This window comes from Haemaphysalis longicornis, unplaced genomic scaffold (genome assembly GCF_048455015.1).
Source record: "Haemaphysalis longicornis isolate Haplotype H1 unplaced genomic scaffold, Haemaphysalis longicornis Haplotype H1 scaffold_6, whole genome shotgun sequence".
In the NCBI taxonomy this organism is placed as follows: Eukaryota; Metazoa; Arthropoda; class Arachnida; order Ixodida; family Ixodidae; genus Haemaphysalis; species Haemaphysalis longicornis.
This window is the reverse complement of record NW_027526407.1, coordinates 145,734,836-145,756,779: the sequence shown is the minus strand read 5'-3', so window position 1 is coordinate 145,756,779 and position 21,944 is coordinate 145,734,836. Positions and strand designations below refer to the sequence as shown.

The 21,944-nt window shown below is 50.9% G+C and overlaps 1 protein-coding gene across 1 annotated transcript in view; it reads right to left on the bottom strand.

Moving 5' to 3' along the window:
* The window catches only part of LOC144143288 (transmembrane protease serine 11D-like), a 73,429-nt gene that overhangs the window by 36,704 nt on the left and 14,781 nt on the right, over window positions 1-21,944 (bottom strand). The window contains exon 2 of the mRNA XM_077675062.1: window positions 16,605-16,702. Within this exon, the coding sequence (XP_077531188.1) occupies window positions 16,605-16,702 (98 nt within the window). The remainder of the gene's footprint in view (window positions 1-16,604; window positions 16,703-21,944) is intronic.

Here is a 21,944-nt window from a genome sequence, read left to right as displayed (position 1 = left end):
AATCACTTCTGACTCCGAATATGCTTGAGACGTGCACGAACGTACTGAGATAAAAAAATTGGCCCCGTCTCTGCTTCCTCCGCTGCAAATGGCGGGGAGAGATAACATGTTACTGCCGTCCCGCCATACAACTCCCTTTCGCCTGTGGCAGAGCTCCCACCCTCACTTTCTGCACCTCCGCTCTTGCTACTCCCATAACGAGTAGAGGTGAGGGATTCAGTTACAGCAATTTAGTGATTCTGCGCGCCCAGTAAGTGCCGCATGACTTACGTATTATTGCTACTTCTGAGTTGCGTTTCCTAAAGGTGATATTATTTTGTAACGTGAGCTACACTGAGTTAGGGTTTGGGCTGGTTGGTAGCGGTAATCCATGACTTCGTGTTGGCGCTACACGAACTGATGAGCTACACTGGCCGAGGTTGAGCAGTTTCGCGTGGCTTCTGGAGAGTCGTGCTGTGCATGCGCGAGGAGCAGGGACGTCACACGGCACACGGAACGTTGCTCGCTGTCCGGCGTCTCTGACACACCTTACGCGCCCAGCGTCTTTGCCGATCTCCGTTCCGCACGTGGCGGCCCGGTCGATATGATGATCATGCGAGGGGTGGCAAGGTGTGGAACCGATGTCTCGTGCGTTGCAGCAACACCAGTGCGTGCCTGTGGAACCAGCTTAGCTCCGGGGCGATTGGTGACGCTGCGCCGGAGCCGCTTGATAAATATACATGTGTCGCATAATGCGGTTACCGTGTGTGTGCCATTCAAGCAGCAGTGAGCATGATGATCAAGCTAATCCCAGACAACCAGGAAAGCTAAGAATAGCCAGCTGGTCCTTAGCTCATGTGCACGTACGTATATCCTGGCACACTCGAGTTAAGCCACTGTTAATTTTTTAGGCTACCTAAACCTCAACGTTTTGGTTTGTCTGTCTGTCTGTCTGTCTGTCTGTCTGTCTGTCTGTCTGTCTGTCTGTCTGTCTGTCTGTCTGTCTGATGAAGCAATCGCTTGTCGCCAGGCCACCGCCGAGAAAAGACGCCTAGTTTTGCGCAGAGGTTCCACGCTTTCCTTCTGTAGATTACCCATCTCGCTTACCACCGTTTCTCCTCTCTAATCTTTCACCCCTCCTGCTTGCCCTCCCCCCCCCCCCGCACTGGGTTGTATGCAAGTGAGCCCCTCGATGGGCTTCCCCCAGTGCACTTGCCAGTGAACTATAATATCCACAGTGCACTTCCTTTCCTTTTCGCCCGAATCATCTAGTAGTAGTAGTAGTACACTCTAAGCTGTGTAACCCTTAATAGAGGTATACATTTTCGAATTTTTGTAACCTGTAATTTATAAGGTACAAATGTAACCTATATCTTCGTAACCTTTATATACGTATACACGTAAGGGTTACGCAGTTATGGGTTACTTTGCAGCTTTCAGCATGGATACCTTTATATCAGTTACATCTACCGCCATCCAAGGCCAAACACCTGGAAGGTGTCATGTTGCGCGCCAGGTGCGCTTTCGCCGGCGCCGCTGTGGCGACACTCCGAAGGCGCCTTTCCCGCGTGGTAAACAAACATCGCGTTACTGGAAGACGATATGTGCGACCATGCTGTCCAATGCGCCGCCTAAACTTTTGCGTCGGGTGTCTTTTGTTCGTCCCTTGAATAAACTGCCGGCCACACGGCTGTGGCTAAAAAAGTTACTTTTATAATTCCTAAAATTGCGGTGCCAGAAAGATTGAAAATGTTGTCTTAATATATATGCATTGCATTACCTGTTCGATAATCGTTACCCAAGTTGTCACCCAAAAATCTTCGCGAGTATTGGCAACACTTAAGTGTTATAAACAGGCATAACTAAATTTGATATTTGCATCAGCTTTGTGCCGTTTAAGAAACCAGTATCAAACATGCATGATGGGCCTTTTGGTAAATTGCGGGCATGACTTTGAGCTTTAGTAAAACAACATTAGGCTTTAGTGAAACCAAGCTTTAGTGGAAGCATGCACTTGATAGCATAATTCAAAAAGGACGCCAAAGCTGTGATAACATAGCCTTAAGCCAAACATTCTTGTCTGACAACTTAGGCTATGATTATCAAAAGAGAATTGCAGTACATGCACACATGTTTTCGCATTTAACAAGAGCACATTCCCAGAAGTTTGGCATCAGTAGTTTTGAACATTCAAATTTATTATTATGAAGCACCTGTGGGCTATTATTAAAAAGCACAGCTGCGAACTACCCCAATGTTATTATCATTCCTTAATGAGTATTAGATGAGTGCGGATTCCTGGGCGAATTGACGTTTCCTAATTGCTTTAGTCTTCCAGGTTAAATTCGGTTTATTCATATTTCCTTATTAAACCTATTTAATAAATGTTGCGTGAACATCTTCACAAACATGGCCAACTATACAGATTATTTACCTCAATATTGCACGGATGTATGCAAAGTATTTCGAATTGTTCGGATACTGCCATTGAACAATTTCCGACGAATTAGAGTTTGAGCTACATTTATAAGATGGTTCTCAGAGGTGCACTTTCCCTGTACAGCGTTATTGTCATGGTTCCCCATAGAAAAAACACAGAATGTGGGAAGTAGAAAGAACATTTATTACAAATTCACTGTTTCATACAAAGCAGTATTTATGGCTATGTTTCCTACATTTTCCATTTCACTCAGAGTCTAATATTACACTTGGAATTCACTCGTCTTTACGAATCCATCTTTACAGTTGCCTCTTGGCTTCCTGTTTACAGTTCCACCTGAGTTAGGATTCCCACGCCAAGTTATCGTTTTTTATGCAGCACTAACAAGTTTCTAGGCCGATTGCAATCTGTCTTTTGGACACACTTTAAATGGGATCTATAATTTCCTGCATGAAAAAAGGCACTTGGAAAAATTCAGAGATAAGCTTCGTAATTTATGTAGTACACAAGGCACAAAATGAGGGCACGCTGATATTTCCCGAGGTCCTCTGAATAACTTGTTCCCTGCTGCCGTAGATGGAGGTATATATGTGAGGGGCCGTCACTTGGATTTCCCCACCTTGAAGAGCCATCTATAGAAAATTTCAAAAAAAGAACAAAATCCAGTGAAACCATAAGCCCCTCCACCAAACCACAGGCATGTGAAGTACGAAAAATATATTGCAAGAAAATGAAGACGGACACCAGAGAATAAAATGAAAGGCCGCACCAGAGATGGGGCGATTTACGGCCTTTCAAATACTGTCGCATCATTTCAGTAATCGTTACACAGAGTAATTTGGCCGTGAACGTCTACAGCAACCCCACGCACAGACAACAGAAGTTCAAGGCTCTCCTGCACAAAGCGACACGGACGGCTCCGAGCGAAACAATTGCTATCTGCGGAGACTTCAACGCCCCCCACAAAGAGCTGGGATACAGTCGCACAACAGTCAAAGGGCGGGACCTGCTCGACGAAGCCACGAACGCCGGCTTCATCCTCTACACGAACCCGGCAACCCCTACCCGAATCGGCACATCCACCACGAGGGATACCAACCCGGACCTGTCCTTCGTCCGAGTGTCAGACAGGACCAAGGGTGATGTCAGGTGGAGCAATACAGGACATAACCTGTGCAGCGACCACTATATTCTCGAGTTGGTGCTACCGACCGCCAGGCCCCACACAGCAGAACAAAGGCGCAAGCACAGGCTTACGGACTGGGCCCGTTTCCGCTCGGTGATGGAAGGCACGCAACAGGACATCGCAGACATCGACGAATGGACCTCAGCCATCAAACAGGCGGCGTCCCAAGCGACCATAGAGCTGGACACTGATGATGACATACAGCAAGTTGACAGCAAGCTGGCCCACATGATAGAAGCGCGACAGTCGATGCAGCGTCGGTGGAAGCGCCAACGGCACAACCGCAGGCTCCGAAAACGGGTGGCGGAGCTTGGACGAGCCATCCAGAAGTACAGTCAAGACCTGTGTACCCAGAGGTGGTACGCGGCATGCAGTGCTGCAGACGGCCAACTCCACAAGGGTCAAACCTGGAAAATCCTTCGACATCTCCTGAGAGAGCTGGGAGAGAGCTGGGAGAGGAGAGCTGGGAGAGGAAGAAACGGGCAAGCGGATAAACGCTAAGTACCTGCCCAGCACAGCAGCCGAACCACACGAAGAATACCAAGGCGCGGCCAACCCGACCCTCGATCAAGACATCGAAGAATGGGAGGTACACGCAGTGCTGCAGGAACTCAACTGCAAATCTGCTGCCGGCCCGGACCAGGTCCCCAACAAGGCCCTGCGAAACCTCAACGACGGGGCGGTCACCGCCCTCACAAAGTACTTCAACCGATGCTGGCAAGCGGGAAAACTACCCCCACAATGGAAGACGGCCCGGACGGTCCTAATACCCAAGCCCGGCAAACCACCCAGCATTGAGAACCTGCGCCCGATCTCTCTTACATCGTGCGTGGGAAAGGTCCTTGAGCACTGTTGCAACCGTGTCATCCCAGCGCTGACACCAGTTGTTGCGACCGGGCGGGGGCACCCGATCCGTTCTCCGTGGCCTCCAACATACGATGGGTAGCGTGTATGAAGCGAGCGGCCAGCCGGTGTTGCAGCCGTGAAGAGAAGTCCAGAGCAGTAGGATAACGTAACTGTTTACTTCATAGCGAGAGGTGAGCCGAAGCCAAAAAACATACAATGCCCCGACGGGCGAGGTTACAATACAGGACAGGAGCAGAGCGACCGCATGGATTCGCTGCTCAGACAGGAATGATTATCAGCGTTTGTGCTGCTTCTTTTATACCCAAAAAACGCCCCCAAGAGTAACACGCCACGAAATCATAGACACACACACGCACAGTCTTTCCAAGATCGCGAGTCATCTTCGCCACTTGTGGCGTCCGAGAGAGGGGGGAGAGTGTCCTTGAAAGGTGCCGGGGTCGCGCTATCAACTCTGATCGCGCTGATAGCGAAACGTCTAAGCCGGGTAGGTCAAGGCAGGTGCCTGAAGGGTGTGGCGCTGGCAGCTGCCGGAAGCACGTTGCAAAGCGAGGTGATACCCGGCATGGCGAGACACGAAGTACGATTCACCGACACGTGGGCGCACATGGTCGATTCCCACGTGGTCGCTGATGCGGAAAAACACGTGTTGCTGGCCGATTCGTAACAGCTTCTCCGCCGGGGGTCCGAGATCCCGATGGATAAGGGTCTTCAACCGTTGTCCGGAGGGATGCTTTCGCAGTGAAGTGCTCAGCAGACGCTCGACTCCAGGCCTGGGCTGTACGACACCGTGCTGGAGCTTCACATGGCCGATCACTGGACGAGTAGTGGCTCCCCCAAGAACGTCTCTGGATTGGTCAGGCAAGCAACAGAACAACACAGTAAAACACAACCGCATCGCCGGCAAGTGCGAAGACAAATCCACACTGAAGATCTACCAGGCTTTTAGTTGCGAAAAAATACGCTAATAACTAACTACACTAGTTATATTTTAGCCCAGCAGTACTTTAGACAAGTGCACAAACTTGAAAGGAGACATTTCGCGTGATTGGAAATGTCCCATACACACAAAAAAAGACGTAATCGTAAAGGGCGAAACCTGCTTCAGGAAAAACAAAGAAATTTGAGAAAGTCAGGCGTCAACAGGCCACTTCTCGCGCCGAGAGCTGCGATTTGAGCTCTCGTCAATGCCTTGAGCTTTTCCCTTTCTGTATCGCACTTTAGTTGCAGCCGTTCTCTCAACGCTGCTGTGTCCGCGTGAAATGACACCGGTCGTCTTGTTCGGCAAAGGTCGAGCGCGCGGAGGAGCGAGCGGGATTTTCCCCCGTTCATACGTTAGGCGCGCATGGCTTCTAGGCGGCGTTCCCTCGGCGCGATGCGAGCTCACAGCTTTGCTCGCACTGAAACACGCGCCACAATTACGCGCTGAAGTTTTTGCTACCTCCTTGTTGCTCGCCTTTTTACGAACGCGTTTGGCAAACGAACCTCGGAACGCGTTTACGTTCACTCCTCTAGGTTGGTCGGTTCCAGACTTCGGTTCAGCCACAGGCGACACCGGAACCTTAACTAGCTCAGCTGATGTTGTCCTAACGACGGGAGCATCAGCTGGGAGGGAAACGGGCACGACGAGCCCATTAGTCACCTTGCAGTTCCCAACAGTCACTACCTCGTCGTCCCTCGCGCTTTCAGCGAGAACCTCGGCACGCGAAGACCGAAGCGTGTTTCCGTTTTCCTTCCTTCCTGCCAGAACCACACTACACCTAGGCTGCCCTGTTTCAAAAGACGGCTCAGTTGTCCGCGAACTGCGCGCGTTCGGGTCGACAGCCGTTTTCAAGGATTCCCGTGAACTAGCGCACTTCGAACATGGCGATGAAACATCTCCGCTCATCGTAGGGGCCTTACACACAGTGTACTTACCCTGCCCTCCGTCTTGAGCCTCCAGAAATGCCGCATCATCGCTTTCCGTCTGAGTTTCGCCATTCCTCACAGAGGTGGCGACCCTATCGTTACTCGAGCTCTTCGCAGCGAGCTCAGCTGGTTCTTTCCTCGGCAGTTTCTCAAAATTGTACCCCTTTTCCCTTAACAGCTGATCCGACCTGTTCGAGAATAGGTACTTGTACTCCGGAAGTAGTTGTGGGGATACTGCTGCGTGCGTCACAAGTTCACCAAACGGACCTCCGATGCTGACCTTAGCAATCGGCAGACGAACGTTTCGTGCACCCACGGCTGGCTTCACCCAAACACACTGCCCAGTTAGCTGATCCGGTTCAACGTACGAAGGGTGGACCATGTCGACCGTCGCCGCGGAGTCACGAAGAACTCGGCACGGTTTACCGTTGACGACTAGCTCCCGTACGTACGGCTCTAGAAACTGCCTGCTGTCCTCACTCTGATCTAGTACGTGAAAGACTAGTTTTCCCTTCTTACAACTGGCAGCAAAATGTCCCGTCTCGCCGCAGTTGTAACATGCAGCCTGTCTGCGCGCTTCGAAAGCTTTCTTTCTGCGCTGCTCCGCAGCGTCTGCTGCTCTATCTTCGTTATCGTGGCCAGTTTCTCTATCCACGAGAACGACTTCGCTTGCCCCACCGTCTTCCCGGGGAGCTCTGCCTTTCGGCCCTGGCTTATCAGGCCTCGGCCTGAACTCTTTTTGGCCGTCTTTCGGCCCCTGCGCACCTCGACGTGCGACGAACTCGTCGGCTAGCTGAGCTGCCTGATCCACAGTACTTACCCCTGGCCTATCTTGCACCCAGAGTCTCAGGTTCTCGGGTAGACGGCGGTAAAACTGCTCAAGACCGAAGCACTCAACTACCTTGTCATGCTCTCCGAAAGCTTCTGCCTCTTTGAGCCACTCTTCCATATTTGCCTTCAGCTTGTAGGCGAACTCCGAGTACGACTCGCCTCTAGCTTTCTCGGCTTCCCGGAACTTCTGCCTAAACGCCTCTGCTGACAGCCTGTACTTACGCAGGAGGCTCGACTTGACTTTTTGGTAGTCCTCCGCCTCCTCCTTTGACAAGCGGGCCATCACGTCGGATGCCTCACCTGGCAAAAGTGTAAGCAGCTTTTGCGGCCATGAGTCTCGGCTAAACTGGGCCCTCTCACACGTACGCTCGAAGTTGACCAAAAAAAGACCGATGTCTTCTCCTACCTTGTAGGGTCGCATTAGGTCACACATTCGCAACGTAGGTCGCTCAGTCGCCGCAGACTGCACGCTGCTGCCACTCTGACGTCTAGATCGAGATGCCTCGATGTCAAGACGTTTCATTTCTAGCTCATGCTGTCGCTCCCGTTCCTTCTCCTCGCGTTCCTGTTCTCGCCTTCTTTCCTCGCGTTCCTGTTTCTGCCTCTCTTGCTCCTGTTCTCGCTTTCTTTCTTCGCGTTCCTCTTCGCGCTTTCTTTCCTCGCGTTCCTCACGCTGGCGCACAGCCTCTGCAGCCTGACGTTTAGCGGTCTCCGTGTCATTGATCGTCTCAATGCACTCGGACAGCTCGTCATCGTCAGCCCCAACAGCGATTATAGCCTCTATCAGCTCTGGCTTTCTCAGCGCGTCCGTAACATCCAAGCGCAACTCTTTTGCAAGCTCCAACAACTGCGGTTTTTTCAACGCTTTCAAATTCATGGCCGGTCTAGAGTACTGCTTTCCCACTGCTCCAAAAGAATGTTTTGCGCGAATAACCCACGCAACAAAAACAGACGCCCTACCAGCTATCCTCAGAAGCCTGGTAAAACTCAGTGAAGAAAAGTCCCGCACTCACCCTTGACCGCCGTGAATTCCGCGAAGTCCGAAGCCGCCTTGACGTCCGTGGTGTTGGGTCTCGCACCGCTGGCTCCAGGTGTCACGAAGTTGTCATCTGACCGCTGCCAACCAGTTGTTGCAACCGTGAAGAGCGACTGCAGCCGGGAAGACGTCCAGAGCTGATAGGCGAACGTAACTGTTTACTTCATAGCGAGAGGTGAGCCGAAGCCAAAAAACATACAATGCCCCGACGGGCGAGGTTACAATACAGGACAGGAGCAGAGCGACCGCATGGATTCGCTGCTCAGACAGGAATGATTATCAGCGTTTGTGCTGTTTCTTTTATACCCCAAAAACGCCCCCAAGAGTAACACGCCACGAAATCATAGACACACACACGCACAGTCTTTCCAAGATCGCGAGTCATCTTCGCCCCTTGTGGCGTCCGAGAGAGGGGGGAGAGTGTCCTTGAAAGGTGCCGGGGTCGCGCTATCAACTCTGATCGCGCTGATAGCGAAACGTCTAAGCCGGGTAGGTCAAGGCAGGTGCCTGAAGGGTGTGGCGCTGGCAGCTGCCGGAAGCACGTTGCAAAGCGAGGTGATACCCGGCATGGCGAGACACGAAGTACGATTCACCGACACGTGGGCGCACATGGTCGATTCCCACGTGGTCGCTGATGCGGAAAAACACGTGTTGCTGGCCGATTCGTAACAGCACGTTCTCAGGAACAGATGGCAACGCTACCTAGAAACCGAAGGCCTCTACCCCGACACCATGCTAGGGTTCAGGGAGAAGCTCAGCACCCAAGATGCAATGCTGTTGCTGCAACACGAGATCCTCGACTCGTCCGTCCCCACCCGCGACAACAGGGCGGTGCTGGGCCTCGACCTCCAGAGTGCCTTCGACAAGGTGCGCCACTCGGCCATCTTGGCGCAGGTCTCCAGGCTGGGCATGGGACGACGTTCGTACAACTACATCCGGGACTTCCTGTCTGATCGAACCGTGAAGATCCAAGCGGGAAATTTACAACTGTCAGAAAGGGCACTGGGGAGCGTCGGTACTCCCCAGGGCTCCGTCATATCACCACTCCTTTTCAACCTCGTCATGATCGGCGTGGCCAACCGACTGCTCTCGGAGGTCCCACAAGTCCGCTATACCATCTACGCGGACGACATCACGCTGTGGGTCCCCGGGGGCAGTGACGGCCACATCGAGGAGACGCTGCAGTCAGCAGTGAACGCCATCGAAGACCACCTGGATGGTACGGGCCTCAAGTGTTCGCCGCAAAAATCCGAACTGCTGATCATCCCTCCATCGGGAAGGTACCGCAAACAGGCAACGGAAGACTCTGCGAAGATCACTCTTCACACGAAAGACGGCACCGTCATCCCAAACGTCAAGACGCTCCGGGTCCTCGGCATGTTCCTGGAGTCCAACAGAAGCAACGGCACCACAGTAGACCGACTCATCACCAAACTCGGGACGGCCACCCGTCTCATAAAGAGGGTAGCCAGGAGACACCACGGAATGAAGGAAGCAAGCCTCCTCCGACTGGTCCAGTCCTTCGCCACCAGTCACGTGGCGTACATCGGTGCGTTCCACTACTGGAAAGTGCAAGAACGAGACAAAATCAACGCAGCGATTCGCAAAACCCACAAGGCCGCACTGGGGCTTCTGAACTGCACCAGCACGGCCAGGCTTCTCGAGCTGGGGGTCAACAACACCCTCGAAGAGATTGCAGAAGCTCAACGAACCGCGCAACTAGAACGCCTCTCGACGACCAGAACGGGCAGGAGCATCCTCACCCGGCTGGGCTTCGCAGGGGCAACAACACCACCCCAGCAGCAAGAAACCGGAGTCTTACCGGCGGAAACCCTACAAAGGCTCAAGGTAACACCGCTCCCACGGAATGTCAATCCCGACAACAACCCGGGGAGACGTGCCGCAAGAGCCAAAGCCCTTACAGACACGTACGCGAACGACACCGGCGCCCTCTTCGTGGACGCGGCCAAGTACGCAGACAGAAAAGACACTTACGTGGCAGTGGTGGTCAAAGCCACGACCGGTGAAGTGTACAGTGCCTGCAGCATCCGGGCACCGTCGGCATGCCAAGCAGAGGAAGTGGCCATTGCGCTTGCCCTCACGGACCGTCGGTGCTCGACGATACTGAGCGACTCCCGCTCGGCAATCAAGAACTACGCCCGCAACTGAGTATGTGCCAGTGCAGTGCGCGTGGTACATTGCAGTGCAGTGAACGACTCGGTGCCTGCCACCCATCTGAGGTGGTTCCCGGCGCATACAATAACTACAGGCAGCGGCAGCAGCAGCCATCCCAACCGCAACGAGACGGCGGACGCCGCCGCGCGAGTACTTACCAACCGCGCGGCCGCCCCCACCGCCCTCGCCTCGGCGGAAGGAGCGGACTGTGAAGACTGTGATATGTGCAGTGATGACGACGACGAAACGGACCCACTACTCGGGTATGCGGAGGTGCTGGGCTGGTACCGGTACGGTCGCCGAACCATGCCCCCGCCCCACCCGGGACTGACACGCGAACAGGCGGTGTTATACAGACAACTTCAAACTAGATCCGTGCTCACGCCGGCGCTTGCGCGTTACGTGTGCCCGGAGGTGTTCGAAAGTGAAGTGTGCAGTGTGTGCAAAAGGGCTAAAGCAACTTTGACCCACATCCTTTGGGACTGTGACCTACATCCGGAAGAAGCGGTCGCCTCTCCCGGGCGACTGCCGGAAGACATAGCTCGTGCAGTGGTATCGCAGGACTTGACAGAACAATTGCAGGCCGTGCAGCGGCTCGAGGTGGCTCTTGCCCGACAAACGCGTGGGGCTGAGCCGGCTGGAGACCGGGGGTATAAACCCCACAGGTCGACAGCGGGCCGGCCTAGCGGGAGTCGGGGAGGCAACACCCCGAAGACGCCTTAACTACGTCGGGTGGCGGGCGACCCTGCGTGGTCCTCCCCGCTACCTCCGCCGGACATTCTAAATAAAGTTTACTTCTCTCTCTCTCTCTCTCTCTCATTTGTGCGAATAAGAATTATAAACCCACTTAACATGGTGAAAATGGCCCGCTATCTCAAAATGACTAACACCAAATTTACCCACTCAAGGAAAAGAATAACAAAAAAATTCCCCGCATTTCCCCGAGGGGAAGAATGTGAAAGTGCGAATGCACGAGTTCAATTTGCGCGGTTCGGTAATGTTCGCGAAAGAGAGATCACACACACACACACACAACTACAAAGAAAGAAAGATGCATTTATTCACAGACACCTATTTGTGTTGTCGTTGTACTTGATTGCTAGAGCGGATCTCAGCTTTGAAATTTCGCGTGAGTACTCCTTTAAGCGGGTGCATTAGCCCTTCTCACGCCCGATTCCTGGCCAATCCCCCACGTGGGTATGTGCCATGTCAGCGGCCAGGCAGCGCGCGCCCATCTCCCCCCGTTGCCAAGGAAGACGAGGAGATTCCTTGCCAATCCCCCACGTGGGTATGTGCCATGTCAGCGGCCAGGCAGCGCGCGCCCATCTTCCCCCGTTGCCAAGGAAGACGAGGAGATTCCTGGCCAATCCCCCACGTGGGTATGTGCCATGTCAGCGGCCAGGCAGCGCGCGCCCATCTCCCCCCGTTGCCAAGGAAGACGAGGAGCGCGCGCACCCGCAGCTGTTGCTATGCGGACGGCGGCGGACGCTTCAGGCTCGCTTAAGAAGTGCATTCGCACTTAAAATGAAGAGTGTTATACATATAAAAACTTGTTATTGTGCGGTAGGGCAAACTTTCACAAAAAAAGAGGCTTGTGCTGGACAAAAGTGAGTTTAGAAATTTCGGGCAGCATTTAGAAGACTACTTTTGTGCAGCACAGACCTTGTGTTTACCCGGATATATTACTACAAGACCAATAAACTAAACACCATTCCGAATATATGCAGCGAGAAAAATGAACATTTCCCGACGGCCGAAACAAAATGATAATACCCAGAGAATAGCGCGATAATATAAGACTTTAATGAGAAAAAATTCAATAATTCAAACCGAGCTACCTGACAATTACATGGGTTAACAACTCGTGAAGTGCGCCCGATGCAGCCAACAGCGTAAACAAAACGCTCAACACATGACCAAGGCGCGCAAACAGAGCAGAAAGCAGGTCCTGAGCGCCGTTATCTGTTATAATGTACGGGCTTTCCCGATCGTCCGCTCTAGTCTCACGCAACGAACGCAAGCCCGCGATTTCATTCAATTGCCGTCGCGGAAAACAGAAAACGTCCAGCGAAGCAACTAGTCAGCTAACGAAAATCCCTCTCGAATGCTGCAATTTCAAATTGAAAAGCCCCCAGCGAAAAGATACATCCAATGAAAACACGGAAACCGTTACGGCGCCGGGGCATTGGTCCAACATGCGAACTTGATGCTGGCCGTGGAATAACGGGCCGCGTAGCGCTGCCAGTCACAAATGGGCTCGGCGCAGCCTCCGCGACTCACGCCGACGAATAAGTCTTGTAACAGCAATCCTCGCTTCGTCGTAGGGGTATCACAGCGGTAAAAAGGCTCGAGTGGCGCGCAAACGCGGCCACCGGGCCTGCGGGCGCCGCCATTTCTCTATATCCCGTCATGCAACGGAGAAATCAACGGCCGCCTGGAGAGAAGGCGCGACGAGCATCTCTTATAGGTTACAGGGCGTTTTATAGGTTACAACGTAAAGGTTACATGTCAGATTTTGTTGATGTAACCTATAAACCGTTAATGTAACCTATAAACCGCTTTTACCTTCACGCTTGTAACCCTTAGAATGGACTGGGATAAAGAAAACATCAAAATAGATCCATTGTAACCTTTATTTTATAGGTTACTTTCGTTTAGAAGTTACATTATGGGTTACCAGGATTAGAGTGCACTACACACTAAAACGCTTGAAACCCTATTGCATGGGCTCACTACTACTACTAACACGTACAGGGACAGTGAAGACAAAAGCGAAGTTGGTTTGAACACATGGATTAGAATCCGCAGAAAATGAATATACGAGTCTCTCGCTCGGTATCGTGGAAATAATCGCGTAAAGAATAAAAAAATCAAGCTATGAGCTACCGCGCAGAGATGACGTAAACGGCGACTGAGCGGGTGTGCCAAGAGTCACGTGGCGAACAACAAAACGAGAACCGCGCACACAAGCCCTCAAACAAACCCTTAACTTTTTCTTGCAATGTTAATTTCATAGGTCATATACGAATATAAATGCGCAGCTATAATTTAAGCCGTGCCGACATGCGCAGCTGCCAAGCCGCGGCGCCCGTGAAGGGTGAGATGGTATCACTTGTCTGTTATCTCCTTGTTTACATCATGGCGGCGAATACCGCGTCGGCCTTCCACGGCTCTGCTCTTCTGGGAACAGTAATTTGCGCCTGATAAAACACGTTTTTGGCTCCCTCACGAAGCGTTGTCTGCCCAAAGGAAGTTTTGCAGCAAGGCCGGCAGCGGCAGAAGCTGTGTGCGTGTTGTGGTCGCATTCGCTTCACGATGAAATGCAAAGGCGTGTTCCTGCCGGTGGAACTGTGCATCCTGTGTTGGACTTATCTCTAGCGATGATTTAACCCCACAACGGTTATGTAGGGTGTGCGCGAGTTTTTGGGGTTTTTTTTAACCTTCTTTAACGAGTTTTTTAACATTTTTTTAACCTCGTAACTGAGAGAACCAAGTTGACAATGAAGACGGAAGAAAAACGGAGGAGGAAATGCGGCGAGAGTGTGAGGGGGAGGGCGGCATGCCGAGGCCAAGGAGGTTAAAAAAATGCAATTTTTTTTAACCTCCTTGGCCAAGGCCACGAGAGACGCTTCCCGGCGGCGACGCGGTACGCGATAACCGACGGGCCACCGAAGACGAGCGTGCAGGAAAGCGGAGGATGAAAGTATGGAGAAGGTGTGAGGGGGAGACAGCACACAGAGGATAGCACGAGAGAGCTCCCCCCCCCCCCCCACCCCACCCCCCCGTGAATTTGCTGATGCTGCGATCACTTTCTGAGACGCAGCTGGAATGCGCCGTCACCGAGAAAACTGCAGTTCGCGATCCGCGCAAATTTCGCACTTGGGAGTATCGTAATCGTCAGCCGTTTTTTTTTCACACGAAAGCGTTTTATACCCGGACAAACGAAGATTTGGCTGACTTCATATCCGTTACTGAATTGACTCCAGCACAACGAAGCAAGCGACCCGTAAAGGGTGCACCCCCGCACACAGGGCTTCTTGTGGGGAAGCAACCTTTAGTACTAAAGACTACGTTATACTTAGGGTTGTTCGTTTTGGGGGTTTTATATTTTAACACGAAAGTAATTTATGCCGTGATACCCCCAGATTTCACTGACGTCATATCCGTCACTGAAATGATGCCAGTACACCTTTGCCGAAACGACCCGCCAGCAGGACGTCGCTCGCCAAGCACACCCACAAGACAGCCGCCGACCCGCAAATCATGCTCAGCTGCAGATTTCGCTGCACATTTCACATTCGTGTTTTGCCAATTCCTAGGACAGATGAATCAAACACAATTTTTTTCAGTTTAATCAAACACAATTTTTTTCACTGCGCATTAATACATTTTTTGCTTCGCTCAACTGCACTTCTCTATTGGGAAAATATTGTTACGTGGCGCAGGACATGAACAATGACATGGGGACGATGTATTCTACACTATTTACATGGCGGCTATCGCCGAGCTTGCACCGGCTGCGCGTCAGCCACCTCCTCGTCGTCGCCGATGGTGGTACATCGGGAATTGCCCACTAGTTCGCAACATCACCCCCCGGCGAAAGAAAACCGTCCCGGTCGTGCTCGGTCCCCGTGAATGGATGGGTGCAGTGACGATGAGATGCGATGCGTATAAACACTGAAGTCCTTTCCACGGCCAATGACGATGGCGGTCTCCGATGTCGACTGGTCCCCGAAAATCGACGCCGAGAAGGCCACGGCGAACCGATGAGGGTGCTGGGACCGCGCCGGACGAGAAGGCTGGGGACACGGCATGGGCGACACGTCTTGGCTGGTCACGTCTCGTCAGGTCTCGGTTCTTGATCGGCTTCTCATGGGCTGGGGACACGGGGCAGGGGCATCGTCATGTGCTGATCGCGGCGGGGCTGGGGCTGCCCGACACGACCCGTGTACCCTCGATGTGTACCCTCGATGCGGTACAAGAGGTATCCGCACAGTGTATTTGCAATCGCGAGAGCACCCCGCAGGCCAGGCGCAAGATCCTCTTCTACTTCGTCATCTAGCTCGTTTTTCGAGTCCGCGTGCGCTACCGTCATCTTCTTTCGGCTAGTATCTGGCACATGTCCCAATGTGGTGCATAGGCTATGCACGTACCGTAGCATAACCCCCGCGGCGGAAAGCGCCGTCTCGGTGCTAATTACAGCGACGCGGGTCGCGGACCGTGGTACGGTTTGAGGTGGGCTACGTGAACAACGTCCGTTGTTGAACGGTGGGAAGTTGGCGATGGCATGGCCGGTGTTATTTCATACGTGACAATATATTGCCATATGTTCAAATAAACTGTCCGACATCATATTTTTCGTACACCGTGAAACGGAATACGGACGCTTACAACTACCTAAATTGTGCATGTTGTTTGTGGCTGTATAGCAGATCGTGTTCTGTAAAAAGTACCGTCCCCCCTTCATATCTGCTTACATTTATCAGTAATGACTTACTAGCCTTGCTATAAAACATAACCACACAGGATATTTGGAACGCCGTATACTATTTAAGGCAAACGGGAAACTCACGGGTATGCCTTCATCGGCATGCAGTATCTTCATGGCATATATCTATCACTCATGAAGTTCTAGTTCAAGTTCAAGTTTATTGCAGTAATTTTCAGATGTTTACAGTTCAGTTGTAGTGCAGAGGAAGGCCCAAGGCCGAAGCCGTCCACGGGACCACCATTAAAATACACAAAAGAGAGAATACGAGCGACATAGCAAAAGAAAAACATGTACATAACTATAGCACTAAATACAACTATATGGATAATCATAAACTAAACAAACCATAGATACAACTGTAACAATATGCGACAGATTAAAGTCACCAGAAATATAACGAACAAGATAGAAGCAGAAGAAAAAGTAAGCAGCAATATTACACTGAAGGGAAAGGTTAGACTTCAAGCAGGTAGTTCTATGTAAAGTATTAAACTTGTTGGGCGACTTTGTTTTTATATTGGTAGGCAAGGAATTTTAAAATGATATAGCCCAAAATTGAATTGTGTGTTTTCCATAATTGGTTCGAACGTTAGGTACGTTCGAACCAATTACGTTCGGACCAAATACCACATCGCTTCTGTTCCTCCTACCTCATTTTTCGATGAAGAGTTAGGAGACGTACGGGTTTTCTTACCGGTAGACGCAACTTGCTGTAGTCAGAAGGTGTACCTCGGTGAGGATGACTGCTGAGCAGTAATAAGTAGTCTTGGAGAAGTCGACTGCCAAAAACACCTGACAACAAACAAAACAAAGCAGAAAAAGGAAACAAATATGAGTAATTCCGCCCTGCGTCAGTGGATGACCAGCGAATCTTTTCAGCACGTGACTTAGAGGTTAAAGAATTCAGGCGAAAGGTACGAGGAAGTTACATTTCTCTCGAGCACTGACGGTGGTAATACCAAAGAAAGATTTTAGCGTGTCGGCGACGATACAGACATGGACATGACACAACGTAACCATAAATTGTACCTTGGTTACAGGCGCTTAACCCAACTTTGTAAGCCAAATCTCGGTTTTTATGCTTGGCCCGCAGTGAACGCGCAAACAAATTGCCCCGCAAGACGAAATACAGACGCTGGCCGGCGTAGTCACTGATCTAAAAACGCTTGTGCACTGAACGTGGGTGCGCCCAGAGCCTCCTTTTATCGTTTTCTGGTGTCATTATCCGTTACTCTTTCCCCATATCCCCTTCTCGAAACCCCTCGCATTGGGACGAACGAACGATGAGACGGTTGCACTGAGCCACTGCACTAGAGGCTGACTTGACCTTGGCTGATGCTGAAGGTCAGATGGACGCTATGATGATCGACCCGTCTTTGTTTTGCTAGGGGCGGGGGGGGGGCGAGTTATTTGGAGTAATGGGGGTCGCCTAAAATCAGAAGGGGTCCGCAAAAGGGCTTCCTCAAGAAATACACAACATATGCATTGGTGAATCGGCCAACGTTGTTCCTTGCGAGTGAAGCTGTTACAACAGCCAGTAGAACCTGCTGTTCACTAGTTCTCGTATTAACGAGACTAGAAAACTCATTAAGTTTCCACTAAACGTTCGTCAAACGTGACTAAAAAAATTTCAGAATGTCTGCTTGCTTTACTGCAAATGTCGAAAGACGACATTCTTCTGCTTCCCGAACCATGTAACACTCTCTTTTTCGCCTGCACTACGCCTCATGCTTTTGTCACGTCTCCTTCCCTACCTCCACGAAGGATGCAATTTGTGTTTGCTCAATTCAATTCAGTTTTACCGCCTTAGCATTGCTCGCATGGCATCGGTTGGGGCCTTCGCTCCATGCTTTTTAGAATAGCCCGAAGACATCTTTTAAAGACGATAGTCTTTACTTGGCTACTTGAACGCATAAATTTTGTTCTGTCTGTCTGTCTGAAAAGATGGTTTATTATAACCCACATATCAGGGCGCAGCGACTAGTGCTAACAGCGCTGCCCGAATGTAACTCGATTCAGTCACCCGGCGAAAGTTAAACAGAATCTTAACAATAGATTTATTGACCCACAGCCAAATCTAAACGTCTAAGCCCGGTGGCAATGTCCATACTTGTCATGAATGTTGAACAAGAACAAGACATTACGCAAATATGAGGTAAGTTATCTTCGTGGATGTTCTTTTCCCCGGGGCTTCTCCTCCAAGCCGCAGTAGCGCTGAGGATCTCACCCCGGGTATCCTCCACTGACAAACTCAGCCTCCGATACAAAAACTGTACATTTATTTACAGCCGGGCGGGCGGCTAAAAAACAGTGCTCAGGCGGAGCCCGAAGACGACGGGCCGAGCTCTCCTGCGCCCGGACCGCGTCTCTCTGTTCATCGTCCCCCTCCTCTTGCCGCTGGGGGCCAGGGAAGAGGGAAAAGCGAGTCCTTCGTGGGGGTCCAACCCCATGTGGTGGCCGTTAGCGCATCCGGTGTGAGCAGGCGCGACCTTCCTCGGAATGCACGGTGTTTCAAGGGGGCGCGCGACACGTGCGCTTCATTTGTGCGCTGCTCGTCCCATGGCCCGCGCCAGTTCGTGCGTCGAAGCGCCCGACAAGATAGAAAATCAATACATAAGTAATATTTGCAGTGTGCCTTTAACAATTTTAACAAAAAAATTCTGCATGCTTGGTTCTTGATATAGGAAACGAAATACTATATCCAGTGCGTTTACTCTGTCACCTGCTGTCGCCCGTGGCGGCATTTTAAGAAATCAAAAGGCAACAGTTACGAAAGGTTCTACTAGGTAGGTTCCCCGTTCCCCTTGGAGCGTACATGAAGTGGGGCAACGTGGTTCTATAAACATATAAGTAGGGTGCTTCGATTCACGCGCGTCTCTTCCATACGGCAGCGCTGGCATCGAGACACCCTGCCTGTATCAGGGGAAGGCAGTAAATTTCAATTGACTTAAGCAAACCTCTAGAGTGTTTACTTTGTGAGGATCGCGACGGATCGTGAGAATCGCAACATGAGAGGTGGGCCGGATAGCGAACGGATGCACGTACTTGGCAAATGTCGATGAAAGACTATCGTATTTTGTCGACATTTGCAAAGAAACGAACAGACACGCGGCCAGTTTTTTGTATTCAGTTTTGTCTCGCCTGTATTCGACACTTTTTGACCACGTATGCAACCAAATAATTCCAACGTTTATTTATAATTACAAAACGTCGCTGCTGTCAGTTATGTATATATGTTTTGCTTGAAATGTTCTCAATGTTTCCTTTTTGCTTAAGAGTGTCGACATGTACAATGAACGCCACCACCTTCACTAGTTCTGAACAATTTTGGCTACATATACTCTTCTTTAATATCCATTTAGCTTTTGTACCGCCGGAGTCATCGAGTGGCAGATATACCGCAATTTTTTTTGCTTCGGTATCCCAACAATGGCCTTCGTCGTCATAAGCCTTCTTACCAAACTGCTATTACACGCAACCTAAGCTCAATTAGAAGCTGACGGTCCTGGACCTTGTCTTGTTTCTTGGTGACTAGCACACCTGCTGCGATCATCAGCCTCCGTTCCAAAACGCCATTTTACCAAAACCTTCCCTTAGAGCACGCTTAGCTTGCAAAGTGGGGAGTTTCCAGCGGTGTTCTTAGGAATTGTGTTTTCAAATAAGTACTGTCAAAAAGCATCAATATTGCTCACTTTCAATTATTTGTGGGACCAAACTGCAAATTGATATCACAGCACGCGCGAACTCAACATCCCTCGCACCCGAGCTTTCGCCTGCATAGGTCAAAATTCTTAAATGCACCTAACATGTAGTCCCCACGCTCGAACAAAATACAGCTAACCACCATCGTAATACGCTGGCCTACGCCGCCATCTGCTTTGGGAACCGTCCTGGCTGTCCTTGCTCGTGCATTTTTAGCTTGTATGCCTGCCAGGACTGGAAGGGCGTTGCCTACTGACTAATTCATGCTGAAGGCCGCGTTTCCAGTCGGAGAATCGTCAGCACTTCTTTCTGCATTAGAGGAACTGAAGCTCAGGAGATGCCCATACATATATAGGTGCATTGAGAGAAGTAGGGCACAAGTAACGGGGTATTTCACGCTCTCAGAGTGCCCTCAGAGGAACCGCTTTGCGGCTACAGATGACTGGCGGTGGAGTTTTCGTTTTGTCGTAAATTCATGCTTCGCGTTAATTGCGTGATTATGAGGTTTAACGCGGCGACGCTGCACTGACGACGAGGCGCGCCGTAGTGGAGGGCTCCGGATTAATTTCGACCATGAGGGTACCTTTAAACCGCGCCTAAATATCGGGCACACCGGCGTTTTCGCTTTTAGCCTCCATCGGAAAACGGTCGCCGCGGCCGGGAATCTATCCCTCGTTCTTGGGCTCAGCATCACAACGCCTTGGCCACTGAGCCACCGCGGCGGTCCCTTCCGCACTAAATGGAAGGGAGGTGCCGTCAAGGGGGACAAAGTGGACATGCAGACAAAACACAAGTTTGGTTCATTCGAAAGATTGTATAGTTAGAATCATACTGACACCACTTTTAACGCAAACTTCGCTCAAATAAGCCGTATACTAAGGAAAAAAGGGAACAGGCATGCTACGCACTAGCTCATTTCCCGCAACAGAACCTATGACGTTGTAAGCCCAGCTGTGCGATTGGATGAGGCCGGAAAAAGATAACGCAAATTAGGCAAGGCTTATAAGCTTCCCGAGCTAGCTATTCACGGTTAAAGTTAGTGCACATTCTTTTTATGGCAGTAATAAATGTGGGGTGAACACTTACAATTCCAAACGAGCACGTAAACGCCGAAGCAGAGACTGCGGCAGTTTGCCGTCTGACACTGCCTAATACAGGCATCGTACGTGTTGGACTTGTCTGACACAACACTGACCAACTTACGTAAGCGGCACGGTCAGTTACACGACCATGTTTGCCGAGCCATAGCTTACGTTTCAGGAAACGATTAGTATGAACCCCAAATAAAATTCGGCAGGTGTAGAGGTCCGCAAGAAGCACAGTGCAAACACTGGCACTTCAGCAGTATTGCTGCGCTATCTATGAAAGGGGCGTAAAACAATATAACCAAACGGCTGTCTGTGAGATTGTAGCAGCCGTGGTCAGCAGGCTATCCTTAGTTTTAAGGCCGTGCTCTGGATGCGTCTTCGTCGGCGTCATTAAAACAGACGATTTAGAGGGAGAATGAAAATTTTGGCTTACAATGTTCGATTTCCCAGTGAATAAAGCATCGCTTGCTGCCGGAGAAGTGCTGAGGGCACTACAAAACACTTAATATTAACCTTTTAAAAAATGGGGTGTCTCTGCGCACTGCATTTCCATATTATATAATTAAAGAACCTTAGACACTAATACACTCTTCTGGCAAAGATTCGCCTCCATGCGCTCGAATGGCATTTCCATGCAGCCAACAATGATATTTAGACGAATGGTTGCGTCGAGCATACCACCCGATTAAAAGCGTTCCTTTTATGATCCAGAATCACGCAACGCGAGCATGACATTCGGCAGTGCGTAGATCCACAGCACCGATACCCTTTCGGGTCACATTGTGTGCACGCTGCCGTTACTAGCCTAAATGGATTTGTTGACGGCGTGGATTCGTCTTTCCCGTGCATTGTCCTGGATTGCCTTAGAGCGATGGATTGCCCTAGCGTGATGAAAGACACGGGAAGTCCAAGGTTAGCAACCAAAGTGTAGATTTATCGTCCCCTTTCGGTATGGCGTGTCTACGTGGTGTGCTGTGTACGCCTACGCATTCACACTCACAGCATTGACACATCGCATTCAGCCACACACGCAAACGTCTCATCGGTTTTCAAGTGCAAGAACAACCGTGACTGGCACGCTACGCGCTGTGAATTGAACTGCACCACGCAACGGGGCCAGCCTGCGGAGAAGCGAAAAGGTGAGGGCTCTCGAATGCCGCGTCTGCACGATGGAAGTAAGGAGTACCGCGCAGTCGGGAAAAAATCCCTACTGCAATCTTACCACCTCAGATGATTGTAATGGT